The following is a 20,605-nucleotide window of genomic DNA, read 5'->3' on the forward strand; positions in this document are numbered from 1 at the left end:
ACTGATGTATGGCGATAGATCGATAAATTAGTTCCTAGAAAACACAAGGAGAATAACGAACTAGAAGCTGAATTTAGTTTACAACGAACCATGTATCAAATTCGTATGATCATATAATCAACAGGCGATGGCGAAAATAAGATATTTCTAAGAAATGTTCATACAATGCGGATATTGAGTCTACTTTCATGAAATAAAACTTTTAAACCAATTTAATATATATACAATTTAGGTTCCAAAACAATTCGATACCACGACTTAAAATCAACTTTTGAAAATTTGATTTACCGTTTCACTTTTCCTTTCTTTTTTAACCCGTTGCTATTCCTCATTAGAGAATCTCTCTATCCCAGCATACCCTAGGTTTGATTCGTGACCAATACAACAAAATGTCATATACCCTACGGCGTGTAGCGGCACCGACAATTCCGAGGCATGTTCAAAACCGTTTCTGTCTAATTTCAAGAACAGGACAACAGTACTAAAAATTCTTTCTTTTCAGGCACGAATTTGTCACCTTCAATGGTCTTTCGAACACACTTAGTAACACTATTCCATATTACAGATCGGGACCAATTTTTCTTAACTTTAAGAAAATTCCAACCTGAAATTGTCTAAAAAATATAAAAAGAAGTCAGGAAGGTTAATTTCTGTTTTCATACTGAGTACAATTGTTATGAATTTTGAAATTTCTTTAGTTAAGAAATGCTCATGATCTAAGAGACAGAAATTTGCGATACATTTGTCGGAACCCGTGGCATGATGCCTCAGCCTCTCCTCTCTGTTTTATTTTTATAAGCTATTAATATGATAAACAACCATTTTGATCCTCGTAATATTTAGTCATACCCAAATTACTCCGTAGCCCTCTAGGAAACAGGAGAGCAGGTTTGAATTGTAGGGCTTATCCATATTATTGTTATGTTTAACAATACGTTTTCATGAGTATACATCTTTCTGTGTGAAGGTTTTTCTTACCGATAAAAAAGCCTGGTGGGTATTTTTACATGATTGGTATGAGGGTCATATTTATTTCCCTCTTGTTACACTAATAAATCGTCAGCTTGTATGTAGAATGGTTGATAAAGATGCCAGATAACAACTATACAGGCTTGATTCCATGCTACCTTTCACAGTATGTACAAAGTATAAAACACTGTGAAATTTCTCACGTCTAACAAACTGATGAGGAGGATAAGCGATATTTAAAACAGGCACTTAAGAAGATACAAACCTATCGTCTTCATATCAAATAGGAAGTTCACGAACACAATCTTACGCTACGTGTGACCAAGCACAGTTCTGTAAATGCTGAAACTTCAACCTGTTTCAATTTGATCTGAGCAACTGTATCATACGATAAACTCTGGGTTGTTTTTGTCCCAGCTGGAATGTTACCTTACCACACACAGGGATTGTCGGGAGCGTGTTGATTTTCAATATATCTGAATATATCTTACAGAACAGTTGTCCAGGTTCGTATGCAAATTAGAGAAGAAATGAAAAAGCATCAGGTATATATCAAACTTACATGAATCCTTATGACCTCATACCATTACATAAAAAAACTCTTATTGAAGCAGGATTTTAATCATAACAGAGGCGTTTAGTATACTAGACCATGGTCTCAATTTGGAAAAAAAACAACAAAAAAACATGGTCTCAATTTGGAAAAAAAAAATAAAAAATAAACAAACATTCGGGGCATCATTCCAATGGCAACTACATGAAGTCAGTTATTTGCTGTTACATACGCATTAAGTTTGACTTCGAATCCTGAGTGGATTCCATACTAGAAAACGCTTACTTTCTTACGATAATATGTATCTAGTCTTTGTGCATTTCGTTATGAACAAACATGTCTACGTTCGGTTTATAAAATTTTCTTTCTTCATAATGTCCTTAGACTGTCATTTATTTTGTTATATGTAAAGCCTATGACTAGATGGCTACCAAAGGATATGTTTTATGTGTTCGGAATCCTACGATAGTATGTACATGTATCTAGTCTAGTGAATTTCGTTATGAAAAAAAAACCACGTCTAAGTTCGGTTTATTAACTATTCTTTCTTCATAATATCCTTAGACTGTCAGTTAATTTTTTTTATACGTAAAGCCTACGATTAGATGGCTACCAAAGGATATGTTTTATGTGTTTCGGCCTGTAACGTAAGACGACAGCTACATAGCATGTAATAACGCCATTGTTTTATGTAGAAGTAATACGGTTTTCATTCCACTATTGTAATATTTATTTAAAGCATTTTTCGGTAAGAATTAGAACAGTTTGTCATTCATTCCCTTCCCCACTAAGGAAAACCAATCAATGAAATATATTATCTAGTATTAAATCATTGCAGTGATATTAGATTTTTTCGCGTTCTGGTGGTATTCAATATTGATTGAGAAATTAATATACCAGTTCGTTCGGAGAGGGTTTAATGCTGTAATGAGTAATAATATCTAAACTTAAAGACAAATATACATTCTGTCAATCAACCTGTTATCGTGATCGACGGAATTCCGAGGATTTCACGGACGATAATAGAGTAAATCGCCGCAAAACAGGTTAAGTAGACCGCGAAATTAAAAAAAGTTCCGTTAATATAGGGACCGCCGAATCAAACAAAAAAATGGATTTTGGAAATTCCCTAAGATTTCATAGAGAGGTGAATGTTTCGGAGCCTGCTGATTGGGTATTCAGGGCGCATCATTTTAAAAATTAAAAGTTTGGGTGTGGTATTACATGTAGATGTAAAATACGTAAAGAAAGTTTAAAATTTCGTCAAGTCTATTTTTGACAAGGGGAGGTAATCAATATTGGCATTTCATGAAAATTTTGGTCAATTTCTGGTACGGAATTCAACATGAGATGCCCCCCCCCCCCATATACAAGTTTAGCTAGATAGTAGATCTAATTTTTTTAATCACAGGCGTGTGAGATGACCTTCAAAATTAATGACAGGTGACAGGTGATCACACTTGAAAACTCCATTTTACCTGGACAGTACTGGAGTTCCAGTGAGTACAGATTTTACGTAATACAAAGTAAACGTTTAGAAAAAAATAGGAATGTTTTTATCGCAAATGTTTAAAACCAAACGTGTTCATATGGGCTCATGCTGCATGCGACTCACTATATATATGTATGACTTCGGAGGTACGTATGCTACAATAATTAATAATTTCTCAAGGTACATATACACAATATCTACACGAGTAATGACTTAAGGAAGGGGGTTGGGGTGCACCGTTAATAATTTATTAAGGTACATTTGTCTAAAGTTTGAAATGGAGGAAAATACAAGGTGAACATGGATAATCTGTTTTGAACAATTCTTTAGATTTTTGTTGAACAGATTCATTGTTACATCAAATTAAAAAAAACTAAAAGTTGTATATTTCTTCCTGTTAAAACCTTTCATAATACTTTCACATGGACAAAAATACCGCCTTAGATGTGCAAATCACAAATCCATATAAACAAGTGAAGGACATGTAAAATGGGGAAAAAACACCACTGATGGAAAAAATGAAATCAAATTGAACCGTGAAGTTGTTTAATTCCATTAATTCAAATTACTATTGTTCTAACTGCACAATTACAAACATTAGGCACTGCAAAGGTCTTATTAATGCCGATTGTTGCTGAAACAGGGTTTACAAATCATGTATTCAATTTTAAATTACTAGAAAATGCAAATATCATCATTTTCTGAAATTTCAATCAGGATTTCGTAATCACGGATCACCCATAGAGGAATTCACACCGGCACAAACGTGCTCTTAAAGCCATTGATATCGGCCATCATAAACACAGAAACAGCCTTTCGAGCTCCCCAGTGTCATACTTCCGGCGTAGCCTTAATTGTAAGATCCTTTCTGATTGGCTCATTGGTCACAAACATGCAGGTAGTGATTGGAGCAGGGATAGGGTAATGACTTGCCGAGTCCTATGACTTCCCAGGGGAGACATCACTGTCGTCGTGTCCTGATATAAGGCATGTGAATAATTAATTACGATCGGCCTGTCATTGCTCTTTAAAGAAGAGTGTGCAGTAAGTTGTAATCTGGATATTGGCGTTATCAATCACAACAAAACGTGGCGTCGAGGGAATTCAGCAGGTACTTAGATAACGCAATACGCATTTCCATTATCATATATGCTGTTCATATTAATTATATTTTATAACATTTTTCTTGTTTCTTGCTAACTCCATCATATGTCTATATCCTTGCTTTAATAAGAATATTTATCATTTTCTAAGATATTAATTTGTTCCATTTTTTTAATCTATAAATGGCTAGCGTTAGTTGTTTCAGTGGAATCTTTTGCAATATCGACAATTCTTGTAAAAGTCTCTGTATATCGCATTCAAACTCGGAAGCTGGAGACTTCACATGTAAAGAGGAACAAAACTGGTGATATTGAAGACTAAGCGTGCTCAGACATGGAGAAGAAAGAAACAGTTGTCATTTACTATTTACCGTCCTCACACATGGAGAAGAAGGGAACAGTTGTTATTTACTATTTACCGTCCTCGTTCACACATGAAGAAGAAGGAAACAGTTGTTATTGACTATTTACCGTCCTCTCGTTCGCACATGGAGCAGAAGGGAACAGTTGTTATTGACTATTTACCGTCCTCACACATGGAGAAGAAGGGAACAGTTGTTGTTGACTATTTACCGTCCTCGTTCACACATGGAGAAGAAGGGAACAGTTGTTATTGACAATTTACCGTCCTCGTTCACACAGGGAGAAGAAGGTAACAGTTGTTATTGACTATTTACCGTCCTCGTTCATACATGGAGAAGAAGGGAACAGTTGTTATTGACTATTTACGTCCTCACACATGGAGAAGAAGGAAACAGTTGTTATTGACTATTTACCGTCCTCACATATCGAGAAGAAGGTAACAATTGTTATTAACTACACATGTATTTACCGTCGTCGTTCAAACATGGAAAAGAAGGGAGCAGTTGTTATTGACTGTTTACCGGCCTCGTTCACACATTGAGAAGAAGGGATTAGTTTGTATTAACTATTTACCGTCCTCAGACATGGAGAAGAAAGGAACAGTTGTTATAAACTATTTACCGTCCTCGTTCACACATGGAGAAGAAAGGAACAGTTGTTATAAACTATTTACCGTCCTCGTTAACACATGGAGAAGCAGGGAACAGTTGTTATTGACTATATACCGTCGTCGTTCACACATGAAGAAGAAGGGAACAGTTGTTATTAACTATTTACCGTCGTCGTTACCGGGTAGAGAAGTAGTCGAGGAGGTAACAACGTTATTGACATTTTACTTTTTCATTTAGAGAGGAAAGGAAACAAATATTTGCAACTGAACCTGCTGCTTCTCCATGTACAGATTTAGCTAAGAAGAAACCCAAGTGTTATTAGCAACTGACCCTGCTGGTTCCTCATGTACAGAGTTAGCTAAGAAGAAAACCAAGTGTTATTAGCAACTGACCCTGCTGGTTCCCCATGAACAGAGATAGCTAAGAAGAAACCCAAGTGTTATTAGCAGCTTACCCTGCTGGTTCCCCATGTACAGAGTTAGCTAAGAAGAAACCCAAGTGTTATTAGCAGCTTACCCTGCTGGTTCCCCATGTACAGAGTTAACGAAGAAAAAGTCTTATTGGCAACTTACCGTTCTGGTCCCCAAGTTCTCTACGGCACACTCCAGAATGGCTTTGTCTCCGGCCATATATGTTAAATTAGTCTCTGACGTCAGAAAGTTCGGGACGGGATATCGAGAATTGTAGTTGTAACGTTCACGTGCAGACACTGAAATTAAAGCAAATTCTTCTAAATTTGAAATAAATACAATTGTGACTTCTTTGTGTTTTTAATTATGGAAAAGCATTATTATCTCGTTCAAATACAAATGTTTGTGGCTGTATTGTTGTTGAATAACTTCCATTCCTTCATTCAACTGCTTTGGCTTATCCAACGGTTACTGTGCATGCCATTGGTCACCAGATAAATAGTTTGCTTAACATTATCATGGTGCAGAGTTACATTCCGTCTCTGCTTAGAATTATTTCCACTTTCGCACTTCGTTATATCGATCTGCCAGAAAATCACTTTTTTCATTTTGTTTACAGTCTTTTTGTCCTAAACCGCCCCTTGTACTTTTCTCGCATGGTTATCTTTATTCCAAAATATTCAGACGTATCGTTCTGTACATATATCTTCGTTGCTTTTCTGGAGTACATTTCCGAAGAATTAAGCAAATCTTAATTTACAAAGATTGAATTCACGTTGGCATCGCCTATCGCATGAAACCGCATAAACAAGCCATTATAACGACTTTTCTTTCTACGCCAGCATACAGATGTCTGACTGCGAGGGAGCACGTGCACTCCTCCTACATACACATCTCACAACAATTAAATTAAGATGATAAATAATCCCAACATAAGTTATTATTTTAACGATATTTTCTCTTCTAATTGTCAACATTAATTGGTATTAATACTGGTCACGTGTCCTCTAACAGCTTCCGGCAGATTACAGCCAATAGACTAACGTACGCGTGAATTCACTAATTGAAATATCGTTGCTCGAGTTTAATTTTAACCGGATTATATTGCAGGTTCTAGAATTAATGACGATTTTGTTTGCATAATTCATTGGGATTCCTTTGTCATGGTGGTGCAAATTACAAAAAGCAGAAGAAAAGCTTTGGCGTTCTGCCAAGGTCACTTGCAGCAGAAGGGTCGGGATGCATCTAGCATGGACTGTTTAGTATGTAAAATATTTTGGTAAAGGAATTTCAGACAAAACGTGTTGCCCTGAGCTTGCTCGTGTATGCTGAGTCTAATATTTTGAGTTGACAAACTATATTTCACCAATCCTAACCAAAATCTCCAATATGATACTACATTTAATCTTAAGATTATTCGACAAGCTATTTTTCCATAATAAAATTTACGAGAAAAAAATCTTTTTTCCCGAAAACTATGAAAATTCTACCATATAACAGCCAATAAGGAGTTTTATCAACCGGTTTTTCTTCCGAGATTAACTGATAACAAAACGATATTGCAGATTCTACATCCTACCTTCACGGTTAAGTATAATATAATCTGAGTAATGTGTTTTAGTTGTTAATGAGATATTAAATGTGTTCACAAAAATAATCATTTTATGTAATCCTTATCTCAGTAACAACTTTTGCACAACGTAATATAAGTCGAAGGGTTTAATGATAGACAGATCAAATCACTTCAAATATCAACCAGCATGCGATCATGTTTTCATCAGCAAGGATTTCTTAAGACATGCAATTTTTAATACATAAACAGCATATGATGAATCAATTTTGTTGATCCATCTTAAAATATATAAATAAAGCATACTTTTTTTTATTCATTTTGCCGAGTGTAAAATGCACCACTGCCTTACGTTACTGGTAACGCTGTACTAACATCTCTAAACTGGCTTCAGTACTCCTAAGTTACCGACAATTTCATCAATCACAAATGGTAGTCATGTTCATCATAGGAAACAGACAAGGACATACCAACTTCGTCGTCCTACGTCGCTGACACCTTCAAGTAGACTAGCTATATTCTACAGTTCGAAATATAAATCTGTAAATGCAGCTGGTATGAACTTTTGCATTTCGATTATGTCAGCTATCAAATGAAACAGCTTTCCTCGAGACCTGTCTGCACTATCTGGCGTCGAGAACCCGACAATGTCGTAAAATTGTCATAAAAGAAATGTTTGAGAACAGCAGTCATGATGTATGTACGTAGCCCGTAGAACGAGACCGGTGACGGAAATAAACGAGCACATTGCGTCAGTGTACCATCAACACTACACACAATTCCATAATTCAAATAATGACAATTTATTGGAGAAAATAAAACATTGGCAGAGTCAATTTGTTGCAGAGCCTACTCAGGCCTAAATACATTAATAACATAACTCACTGATGCGATGAACATTCCAGAGTTAAGTCATGAATACAGATGATTTTTCGGCTTGAAGGAGGACTTGGTATTTTCTACCATATTCTTAAGGAGTCGCGAATGTCATGTAATTTCATATGGAAATGGACAGATATAATGTACAGATTGTCAGTCATTCTGTGATACTTTGCCTGTGGAAAAATCATATCTCTTGTTGAATATTTTGTTTAGTCCCGTCGACTTCCACCTCTCCGTGTTTTTATTTAAAAAAAAACCATACACATAATGCTACGTAATCGGAGCGGAGTGTTAAAAATAAACGTAATTTTATTGGCCACGACGTGTAGCAGATGTAGATAGTCTTTGTTTTCCGTATTCAAAATTAATTGTCCATTTACTTACGTACTGGCTGCCCTATCCTGACTTGGGACGTCTATGTAATAGCATACTAAACCAATCTTCATTGAGTACCTCTATTGTAGATAGTTGTATTAAATCAAGAAACACCCCTTTGTTATAAACATTTCACTGAGAACGTATTCTACGTGGAATGTCTGGTTCTAATCGAACGGCGATATATTTTACAGTGTTTTTCAGAAAAAAAATGGTTTATTTGATAAATTTATTTGAATCAGGTTTTAATAATAACGACAATCATCTGTTATTCTATATTCAAATGTCAAATGTTGTACAATCGTTTTCTCTTTTAGCATTTCAACTCCTTTTGGCGTTTCCAGTCAATACTACGCGTGACAAAGCGCGTGAAGGCATTAACGTTCACGTTTAGGGGTGCAATAGGTTAATTATGTAACTAAACTATGTATGAAGAGATAAGCATGACGTTAATGTCAAGAAAAGTCATCAGATCGGAGCTTTCTGTCAAGGGTGCAAATATCACAGCGAACAGTTACCCATAGTTTACGTTACCCATATAGACTATTGTAAACAAAGCACTAAGATAATGAAGTGATTTTGAAGTATATTGGAAGTGGTTATTTTTGTAAACAAATGCACTTAGAAAGGGTCACATATAAATCTGTCGACGATTTTTCCTTCTAAGACATGGTTTTGAGAGAAGTGAAGGCAAACGTACTTTTTTATGTCAGTATTTCTTTAATTACATCCGGTTAGAAAATACATGTTGTTTGCAAAATTCTGTGAGAATCCGCTACGAGGATCCACATCACATAGTTTGTAAACAAAATTATTTTCATACCTCGATGATATTACAAATATTGACATCAATGCTTAAAACTACAGTTTCTTTTCTTGTGTAAATTGTGTACATATCGCCAATTTGAAATGGAAACTGTAGCTTAGTCAATTCAGTAATCCGACGTCTTTTAATGAATCATAGAATTCTCTAACATACACACTACCAATGGAGCAGCACTCCCGTCATAGAGAGCAAGAGTTGATACACGAGCTGCACACGGTGGGACTGTCGTATATCAGTCCCGCCAGGGGGCGTGTGACCGTTTTTTATTCTGTTTCATACTTAACTGACTAATGTTAGTAACCTGCTCATTACCCACACATATGTTAAACGTTTGTTGTTTTTGTTACTCCTTTTCGAGGTGATTATTTACACAAATTACTTGACATAAGCATCACATATCTCGTAATAGGCGCTCATTGGAACCTGTTAAAATAGAATCAGTACAGCAAAGTATACCTTATCGTACCTCCGAAGGCTAATTGAGTTCCGTTAAACATGCGCCCTTGTATTCCTCAAACAAGCTATTAAAACATCGCCCCAGTAACAAGGCGGTGTGCGGCGTTTTTGACGCAATAAGCCACATAATCATTTGAAACTTTCTATAATAGTCTTATGAACTAGATTATAATGACATACATCCGCATTCTACATCTTTGATATTTAAAATGTTTAAGATTCGACTTCATTACTCTATTTCATAAGCAGATACGGGGATATGTTTTCATCACAAGTCGGCAAATGTATATTATTATCTATATCACTTATAAAGGAAATAATGATGGGAATCTTGTCTAATGACTACAAGCGATACGTATTGTGTCTGGTTTATCTAAGAAAAGATTCGTTTTTATTTCAGTATATTAAGCCTGCAAACTTTGAGCCCGAGATCTTGATAAGAAAGTCAACTAAGGCCCAGTGTTTTTCCTTTTCCATTAAATAGTGCATTCTATGTGTCGGGTTTTAGATATTCTTGAGCAGTCCCTTATAGTCTTGTGTAACCTATGATGCACTCTGCTGTTTCTGGTCAATGAATCTGATGTCTGTATCTTATAAGTACATACCCTCAATACACTGTACAGACAAACTGGAGGAGTTCTCTACATAACGTAATCACAAATTGAAATAGATGAAAAGCTGCCCCCACCATAATGGTACACTGACCAAGACGACGCTTTATGGCAAGGACGACTCGCGTGTCACGTGAGAATGTGCCTTCTATTCCCCACCCACCAATTGATGATTCTATATTTTAATTATTAGAAAGTTCTACTTTTAAAATAAAGTCACTGATTGTTTCAGTTAAATATAACATTTTGAGTACTTTTGCAGCCGATGAGTATTTTTGTGGTTGCCTCTATTTGAGCCCGTATGATGTTCGGGGAAGTGTCGATGATCAAAGTCCCAAGAGACGTCTTTTCTCTCATCTAGACGCCCCAATCGTGGAAATTGATTCCACGCATGCGCATTAAAGTTCTATTCCCTTGAGTGATCACAAAAATACATTTGTACTATAAAATAACAATATTGACTGAATTATATCGATCTGAATTTGGACGTCTGTGCTATGTTTTTTCGGGGTTCTAGTAGCGTTTCGTACGTACACCAATGGATTATGGAAATTGAAGCCACGTAGTTTTAAGTTGGAATTTCGTCTTTGGGAGCATCTCCTCTGGGATTAAATAAATGCCAAAATAGATTTTGATCTCGGAAAGCTGGACACAATTGAAGTCACAGCTCATATAAGTCAACATGGGTTATGTAAATTGCCTTAAACTGTTCGTCGTGATGTTTTGTGTACCGGAAATAACAACCCTTATCCAAACCTCCCACCCAGCTATATGTGTATCCAAAATCAATTTTGAACCGTTTTAATGATTATTTTACTGATGGATACCGTGAAGTCGTGATTGGTATACATTTGCTAGAGTGATGGAAATAACCAAGCATTCTTCCGACTGTGCTGGCATATTCTGTCAGATAGTCAGCATTCGAAATCATTTGTCTGAATATAAGGCTTCCAAAATTTTGTAGATAGCTATAAAGTATCAAATGAAATCAAACGTAATATCACTTCTATCTATAAATATCCGGAAAGGCAGGGCATTTCGATATGGCGTGCCGAACGTTGCAAAATTCAATAAGTAAAATAAAATGTGTAAAGGAAAAAAATGTTTTGTAATATATCGTTATATGTGTTCAATATGTTTAATTTGTGTGAAAAAACAATGAATGTTTGTGTATTTTTTTAATATCTATATGTAAAAATAAAATTTTTGTTCAATAATTTCTTTGTGTGTGTGAAAAATATATTTATGTGTAAAAATATATATTTATGTGTGATTTTCACACACAAACATAAAACAACATCACACACAAACAATTTTTTCAGACACAAATATAAAAAAAGATACACACAAATATTTTTTCACACACAAATTAAAAAGAATGAACACATATAACGATATATTACAAACACATTTTTTTTGCACAAATGTTTTTACTTATTGAATTTTTCAACGTTCGGCACGCCATATTTCGAGATATGTATATCGGATTTGATCATATCCTGTAAGATACCGATCATGGTAGATTTGATACGTCGGTACTAGTACCGGTTAGACATATTTGACGTGAGCACAGTACCATTTAATGCTAGTGAGAGGCAGTGTTAGGATGCTGTACATGGATAAGTTTGGTTTTCTGTGTGTCCCAGCTGTATTGTACAATGTCTTACAATCGCTACATTAGCATCCCCCATACTAGTAGTTTTATCAGCGTTTACTTTTTCTATTGCATACATGTATTACATTTAGACAGCGCATAACATCACACTTCCAATTCCATGGTATTTCACTGGTATACACGGACACATAATGCAGCTTAATTACATCATTAATTTGTTTGTGTAAGTTTAGTGATATTTGGGGATTCTATATCCATCATTACGCTCACGATATCTGTTACTTTGATTTCCCCATAAAACTGTTTATCCAGAATGATGAGTTCGCTAATGATGCCGTCAAGATGCGTTATTGTACGTACGACAATTTAGGTCTCTCATTATCGCTGTCCCTCTCCGCCCCCTTCTTACGCCCCAACACTTTCCCCCAACAAATTAGTCCCGGCAAGTTGTAGGTAATGGTGTCTTAGAATTGAGTCATCCGATAGGATACAACATGGTGCTGCTGCGTAATATTTTAAGCAATTATTTTTAAGCATTAAACTAGCCAAGGATTTATATGTGACCTAGCTCTTGATTGATATATATGGTATATATAGATGCCAAAGTTTTGCAGACAATCTTCATAATGCGCGATCATGATAACGAATTGATGCTACCATATCAACATTAATGACGTCATAATGGTCATGTTTTGGGTGTTATTTACACCATCCTCATAGACTTCGCCAAACCCACTTTGGCTTGGTTATTTATATAGTAGAAGTGACAGATGAATTCAAATATATGCTTGGGGACAAGAATGATTATATGACGTGATGCGGAACTTTAGGTAATACTCATAGAACATATATCCAACTAAATGTTTGTGACGTCACCCAAAAATTGAAATAAGATTTAGTTTTTTACCCATCTTGTGTCTACAATATACAAATTTATCGGCAGAACAACTTTCACGGAACGATGAAATATGCCAATGACCTGAAGGTGTCCACCCGCTATAAATAACAGTATCGGTCCTTATCCAGTCTTGAAACAGCAATGGCCTATTGAAAACATGTATAAGGAGAGCATCTAAAAACATTTGTATCCTACCAGGATTATTGGTATCCCATAACAATAGTTTTGTGCTATAAGTGTATTATAAAGAGACTGCGTACTGGTGGTTTTCTATTTGTAGATTTTCTCTCGACCAATTAAGCAGGATACATCCAACAAAAAAAGGTGGTGAACCAATCGCCTCATTCCATACATGTATTATATAAAATGCGCTAGATGGAGAGCTATTTGCAAAAAATCACTAGTGTGTTTCGGCTAAGGCAAACACAACCAAAAACGTTCATCACACCAGCAAACGCTTAAAAAACGTAAAACCAAAAGACAAAGCATTGTTTTCGATTGGTTATATTTATAATGTACGAAAGCACATGCTATAGGTATGACAGAACAGGAAAGGGCGTGATATAACCCCCATGTGGCGTTCACGTCATACGATATTTAACTTTACAATCAGCCTGCAGAGCGGAGATAACTTGGTCGGAATCGGCGTCCATTATAGTGAACGAGTTGTTGATAAAGGACGACAGATCGATGTAGACCTCAAAGAGAGGCTGTCAAAGCTCGGAATTTGATTGTAGTGATTTACGACACGACTGCTGTTTTAAATATACTATTTGCCTTATATTTGTCTTCTTTTAATACATTTGAAAACGTTATCAGAAATGATGGACACCATTCATAAATCATTTGAATACGAGGTTGGTGAATTTCGCTGGCATCAAACGACATGGCGTTATAGCATATATATACGTACTCATCATGCGTAAGAATTTAAATCTATTTGACATACAGACGTCATATCTTTGGCAATGTATTTAGATTTTTTCTGATTGTGTTTCCTTTAATAAAATGAAGTACTTTATCGCAAGCACTCAAATATTTCTCTTTTATCATAGCACTCAATACAAATCCGCACACACTGAGTAAAGTCATCTGTCATACAAACACATATTCGGCGTTCCAAAATATAACATTTGTTTTATTGTTTAAAGAGGACCAAGATCCATAACAAAGTGATCATTATTATTGATGATAAATGGAGTTTGTTGACATTAGTTTGAAAATCTACAGATTCATGAGGTCGGCAATTGGACAGCTTTTCGTTACTTCTCATCCAGTTCACTGTCGACTTTTGGATATTTCGTTTTAGCCAAACCGATTTTCCATCCCTATTTATCAAAAGTCAACAAATTGAACCCTTTATTATATGTAATGTTCATGTTCTTTCTACTAAAACGATTTTAATGATTATACAACATACAATAACAAAGAGTATAGAATCATGTGAATAAATATTATCTCATTACTGGCTTATGGTAGTGGAGTTTGTAGTGTAGGGGACAGTGGAGTTGGAGGTTAGGGGTAGGAAACAGTGAAGTTTGGGGCTAGGGGTTGGGGACAGTGGAGTTGGGGGCTGGGGGTAGGGGACAGTAGAGTTGGGGGCTAGGGTTAGGAAACAGTGGAGTTGTGGGCTAGGGATAGCTAGGGGACAATGGAGTTTTGGTCCTGGGGGCTGGATGCCCCATCGTCTTAGTTTATTTAAGGAATTATTTTTATAGTTTGTTGTTTACTGGTGTGTAAACTGCATTTTTTGTACAGATATTTTAAATGACGCGCTATCTTGACAAAAATGCAGTTTTCACACCAGTAAACAACAAACAATAAAAATCATTCCTTATATTTACATTTCGAGCGACCATTTCATTTAAATTAAGCGTTCAAATAAAATAAGATTCTGTTTTTTCAATGTTATACGATTGTTGGAACAGCCGGTCAATTGATGGAATCCCGTAACAGCTGGCTTCAATTTGGCGGGAAATATTGTCAAAGCTAGAGAGTACACACAATATATTTCCACATTAACTTGATTTTTTTTCATCCCATTTACACAATATATGTTATTTGTTTTATTTGCTGATACATAATCTAAGATTTACATTACATTTATAAATGCAATATATTGAAGATTTTTCAAACAATTACAATAGGCCTAATCGGATGCACATTCACTCTACCTGCGGAAGTCGGTGTTCCGGTTTGTGTATTCTAGCGCGGCAACCACTGCGTTTACGCAATTGTAAACGATTTCGCAGTTGGTAAGGTTACATAGTAAAGAGAAAACGGAAATGTAAATATCATTATCGTGTCTTTCATTTCCACAGCAAGTGTCAAAAGTCTGAATTTTAGGACGAACATAATATGATTTAATTATCCTCTCCTAGCAGGCGATATGTTTACGTAGTTAGATACTGTGATACTGTTATGGAGGATTGTGCAGACGACAATTATAACAGTTACACATCTATCAATTACCCAGGACAAAACAAATGTCTTCATTCTCCAATCAGTGATGATAGGGATTCATGGTGTTGATGACGGGACACGACAAAGTCAACATCTGATGTGATGTGGACCAACATTCACGGTAACACAGGAGCTATATACCGCCCTTGATTCTATGGAATGCATTGGAAGGACTGCCTTACAGATCGGAGATAACATTCAATCGGATCACCTCGTCATTTTCTCCGTACACAGAAGCAGGCGAGGTGGTCAGATATTAAAGTTAATTTTGTGAGATGATCTAGAGTTTCCAAACATTTTTCACAATACTGCAATCTCCAAAACACATAAACCACCTAACATTTACACAATACACCACATATACATGGTGGATTAAATGACGATAGCTTTTTAAATTAGGAAAATCATAGTAAGAAAATACAGCATAAAAGTATTGGACCACTCGTTTATAAGTTTTTATTGTAAGAATGGGCTTCTCTCATCAGCATCACGCTTCGGTGAGATAGTATTAAACAATAAATTTAATCTTTAGCCAGAAGGCAATTAGTTACACGAACACACAATAATCTTGTACAAAGAATTTTGTCCAGGATTAGCCTTATCTTTTGAATAAAACCAAATTAAACCTAACCACGCGACGTATTGTAATGAAATATTTCCTGTGATGGCCGCTATCCATGTTTTCCTTCAACTTTCACATTAACCACAAACGTCAATTAACAGTTGACGCTGACAATAAGACTAATACAAGGAATCGGTCACGGCTTGTTAGAAAAATACTACTGATGAGGAAAAGAAAAGAAAAAAAAATATACCAACGCTATAATCTTTATACAAGGACGGCTTCAAAGGAGAGGAAGCCAGTGTTTAGGTACCTGTGTTTGTAATGAAACGTGTAATCTCGGTCCCGTAAATATTATCGGAGGTGAGCACGTAATTCATTAAGTCTTTAGACACCCTGTAATTAAACAAGATGATCAACGATATTATTGATCGTCCTTCTAGAACAAAGGAAGATAGCAATTATAACAAAATCGTTAATCAGTTATTTTTTACCTTTACAACGCGATAATTTTGTTTAATATTCTGAAATGCATTGTTACAAGAAGCGGAAAAGTTAATGACACGATGTCTAGAGAAATTCAGCACATTTATCAGGAAAACTGACACGTACACATTTTATCATGTACGTGCAAATTAAACAAATACGAGAACTTCAATATAACACAGTATAAAATTGAAACAGGATGCGTCCAATCGCCTGATTTATAAACAACAATTGGATCCAAATCCTATTGCAAAGCAGTATTTACACTTGATTAGGAAAAGTTGATTTATCGAATGTTAATACTGTTGCACAATTTAAAACACCCCTCTTTAACATTTTAACATTAATAAAATGGAACCTGATATAACAAATACCTTTATAAACAAAGGTTCTCGAATTATAGATATTACTTAGTGCCAGCTCAGAAATTCCTCTGGCAAACTAAATTCTGACATATTTCGCGATCATTTGAAACATTCTCCAATTTGTTCTTGAGGCCTTGGTGATGAAACAGCAGAACACTGCCTCTTTATATGTCCATTATTTAATAAACAAAGATTATCACTAAGAACCAAAGTACATACCCCTAATATTACCCACTCGCATTTTAACACAAAAAACTCTACTACATGGCTGTGATAATTGATGAAGAAAACAATATATATTTATTGCAATGTATATAAGAATATATATCTGAAACTAAAAGATTTTTTTTAGATTTTTCTACGGCGATAGGTTAGGGAGATACAATAATATTTATTCATAATGTAATGTTAAATGTTAAAATATTTTCTCGATAATTGTACTATACCGGATTTGTTTGGAGATGGCTTATATAGGCTTTGCCTGTTGCCAAATCCATTTGCATATTATTTGCAATAAAATTTGTTGAAATCATACAATTGAAACAGGATGCGTTCAATCGCCTGACTTATAAGTAACAATTGGATCCAAAATATATTGCAAAGCAGTATTTACACTTGATTAGGAAAATTGTTCTAGATTTCGCAAGGTTAGATATTCTATTTGAATGCTTCGTTTACAAATGACATTCTATATTGGAAAAATAAAAATAAAAATATATTGTGATAACTTTTGATGGCTCACTGATATTTTGGTATAAATTTGATAACAAATGATTACCATATACTCAGTCATTTAACGTTGCTTAAACTATCAAGGGACATTAATCGAGTTATGATAAGAAATACGTAAGTTGGATATGATGTGTATTTTTAAGTGGATATTTAGTTTAATCCTGGATGTCAGAGCATTGTGTTTTACGCATCTATTAATTATTTTTGTAGTGATTTTTTCGTTATAATTTGCAGTATTGATATCACGTTCATACAAATTATTTTCTTATGTTTTTTTCAAATATTTATATATGATTAACAGACCATTAGATGTTTTCATGGTGAACTTTGAAATCAACGTACTATTGTATGCTTCAGTAGTAATTTTATATAGATTTGTGAACAATCTTTTTCCAGCGTTACATGTAGTAACCAATCTACACAACATACGTAAAACGCTTCGGTGGTACGTAAGTGTTTAAAAGAAGATATTAACAATAAACTGTGGTATAATTTTTCAGCGTCAAGTTGATATATAGTGATCAATAATTGAAATAACTGATAATTATGCCAAGAGAATAACAAAATCCGAACAAAAGCATATGATTTCTACAAGCTCATATTACACATTTTACTGATGAATGTTTCAACGTATAGGAACTGATGTGCATGTGATTTCTAAGGAGGAAAATGAATATGTGATGTGTGCAGTGCCATACATTTGAATAATCCCAGAGGACAGATTCAAAAACAAAGTGCAATCACCACCCACTATTTTATTAAAGCACACTTGATTTCGTTATCGAATTTTATCCCTTCGACATTGGTTTTGAAATTCCCTCAATTCACATTACACCAAGTGATCCAGCTTAATGCAGAAAAATACAATATATGACTGTAATTTTGCCGCGATTTGGCTGGCTTATTGTTAATTATCAGATACCTGATTGGACCGCGCACTTATCCACCTAGCGTTAGCGGACTGTATGACGCGGGGCCAATGACATAACGAGCACATTGTGGTTTGAATAATGTATCCAATTGATGTTTATTTTGTTAGTGAAATCTCATAAGGGTTGGATTGTAATGAGCCGGGGGGGGGTAATATTTTTCATCAGGCACAATGTTGGATTCACTGTAGGCAATGGCTTTGTGACGAATTGTCCGAAAATTTCCTTGGGATTACAATGTACAGACAATAAGGATTCTTAATCGCTAAGATGATGTGAGGAATTGTCTGTTAACATTCTACACCCTGTTCTTCCCAAAAGAGACATGTGTTTTATCAGACCAAATTCAAACTTCCGGGTTTTTCATTACGCGTATTAGCATATCATGAAATATGCACGATCTAAGGTCTGGATATTCTATATGATGATACGATATATCATTGTATTGATAAAAATCATTTTGGGGGCGGATGGATTTCTGCATGTTTTAAGTTATATTGTGTCAAACGTCTTATGATACAAGTCATGATATGTTAGCGTAGAACCTTTATTGTAACTAAATGATACACCTTGCACGTGCAAGACCACGAGGCGTTTGTATCAGCCAGGAAGTATTTGTCAACAATCGCAATATTATAACGATATCTGTTGGGAAAGATATTTAAGTTAATTGGCATGACATATTAAAATACCATTAAATAAATTAAATTAATATGCCCATTACAAAATTAAATAACACATCAGTGAAGCTCTGTTATGGCTAATAACGGCAATCATTTAGATCAGAAATAGATGTTAATCACTATTACCGCGGTCGATCCCTTTTCCGTCAGATCATCCAAACATTGCACGTGGTCATAGTAAATTAAATGTCCTCATTACTCAATGTCATTGTATAATACGTGAGTCATCTACTACATTTAAAATCCCTTGGTGCAATTTTGTTTTTGTATTTTGAAGGTGCTGACTATTTTTTAAGTGCCCATTGCTGTATACCATAGAGTGAATTAATGCATTTACCTAATTGGATTGTAGTCCCTTACATGGAAGAGGAGATAAAAGTTTATACACATAGCGCCAATGGAATCGTGGAATTTAAAGATGGAAGTACCAAGCAGACAACATCGATTTTGGAGTTTCATTCCATTGGTATATTGAATCGAATTTTTGAGAATATGGGGCTTTCAAGATCACGAACTGTACATGAAGACATGACGTCACAATGACCGGAAAATGGAACTAATAGACGATAACCCTCACTTTACTCACGTCGTTTTGGGATCTGGGAACCCATGTAGAGAGGATACATGACATTATGAAATGGATACGGAAACATGATTTTTTATGTTGGTTATTTAACAGATGGTATTGGAAGTTAATACGCAAAAGGGTAACCGAGCTGGTAGGGATATTACGAAATCTTTGCAAGCCACACTTGAGCTGAGACTGATAGCACTATTCGCTGACAGCCGATCCGTCATGTGGCGTCACGTCCTGTTTGTGGACAGACATTGTGACGTCATCAGCCAATATAGTCAAGAAGTGTTTAGATGAATTACATGTTTTACTAGCATATTAGCGACTAAACAAACATTGTAAAGTTATTACAAGGATGCCAGTCAAATAACATTTTGTACGGTTAAACTATAAGATGTCTTTTTGATATACAAGAATACAAAAAAAAATATATTGCCCCTATATAATATAACGTTTATACTTTTGTTACTATACATACATCTAATAATTCCCCTGTGGTAAGTTTGGGAGAGTCATTCGGGCTTATACATACATGTATTGTATGTTATTAATTCCCCTGTAATAAGTTTGGGAGAGCCATTCAGGCTTCATCATTCACCCCAAGTCGCTAACCACCATATAAAAGTGGAAAGAATCATTGCATGTAAGATTTTTTCGTCACTTTCAAGCTTAAAATAGTGCAACGCCGCAGCAAAGTTGCTTGCATACCACTGGGAGTTGTAACTTTACTACTGATTCGTAGGGACTTTTGTTGTGTATCTCACAGTCTAAAATAGATACATCTCCATTTTTTGTACTTGTCCGTGTCATATGCTGTGCTGGGAGATCTGAACGAGCAAAGTACCGTCCTCTGTACAAGTTGTGTGCATATTCACGATATTACAAAATGGCGAGAATTCCTTTTAGCGCGGGCAGAATAACTGTAGGTAATTATATAGATATAATGAACAAGTGTCATTCCTCATACCTAGCAAGACCAAAGCCTTCCAAGTGAGTGTGATGTACCTATGTGAAGAGCATGTTTTAGGGTCAATTCATGTGTAATGTTGATGTACATTTGCATACATGTACAGAATT

General features: G+C 35.3%; 1 protein-coding gene across 1 annotated transcript in view; it reads right to left on the reverse strand.

The window, feature by feature from the left end:
- LOC138333015 (kin of IRRE-like protein 2) overlaps window positions 1-20,605 on the reverse strand; it is a 122,198-nt gene that overhangs the window by 22,006 nt on the left and 79,587 nt on the right. Inside the window, exon 2 of the mRNA XM_069281110.1 lies at window positions 5,664-5,800. Within this exon, the coding sequence (XP_069137211.1) occupies window positions 5,664-5,800 (137 nt within the window). The remainder of the gene's footprint in view (window positions 1-5,663; window positions 5,801-20,605) is intronic.

Source organism: Argopecten irradians, chromosome 10 (assembly GCF_041381155.1).
Source record: "Argopecten irradians isolate NY chromosome 10, Ai_NY, whole genome shotgun sequence".
Classification (NCBI taxonomy): Eukaryota; Metazoa; Mollusca; class Bivalvia; order Pectinida; family Pectinidae; genus Argopecten; species Argopecten irradians.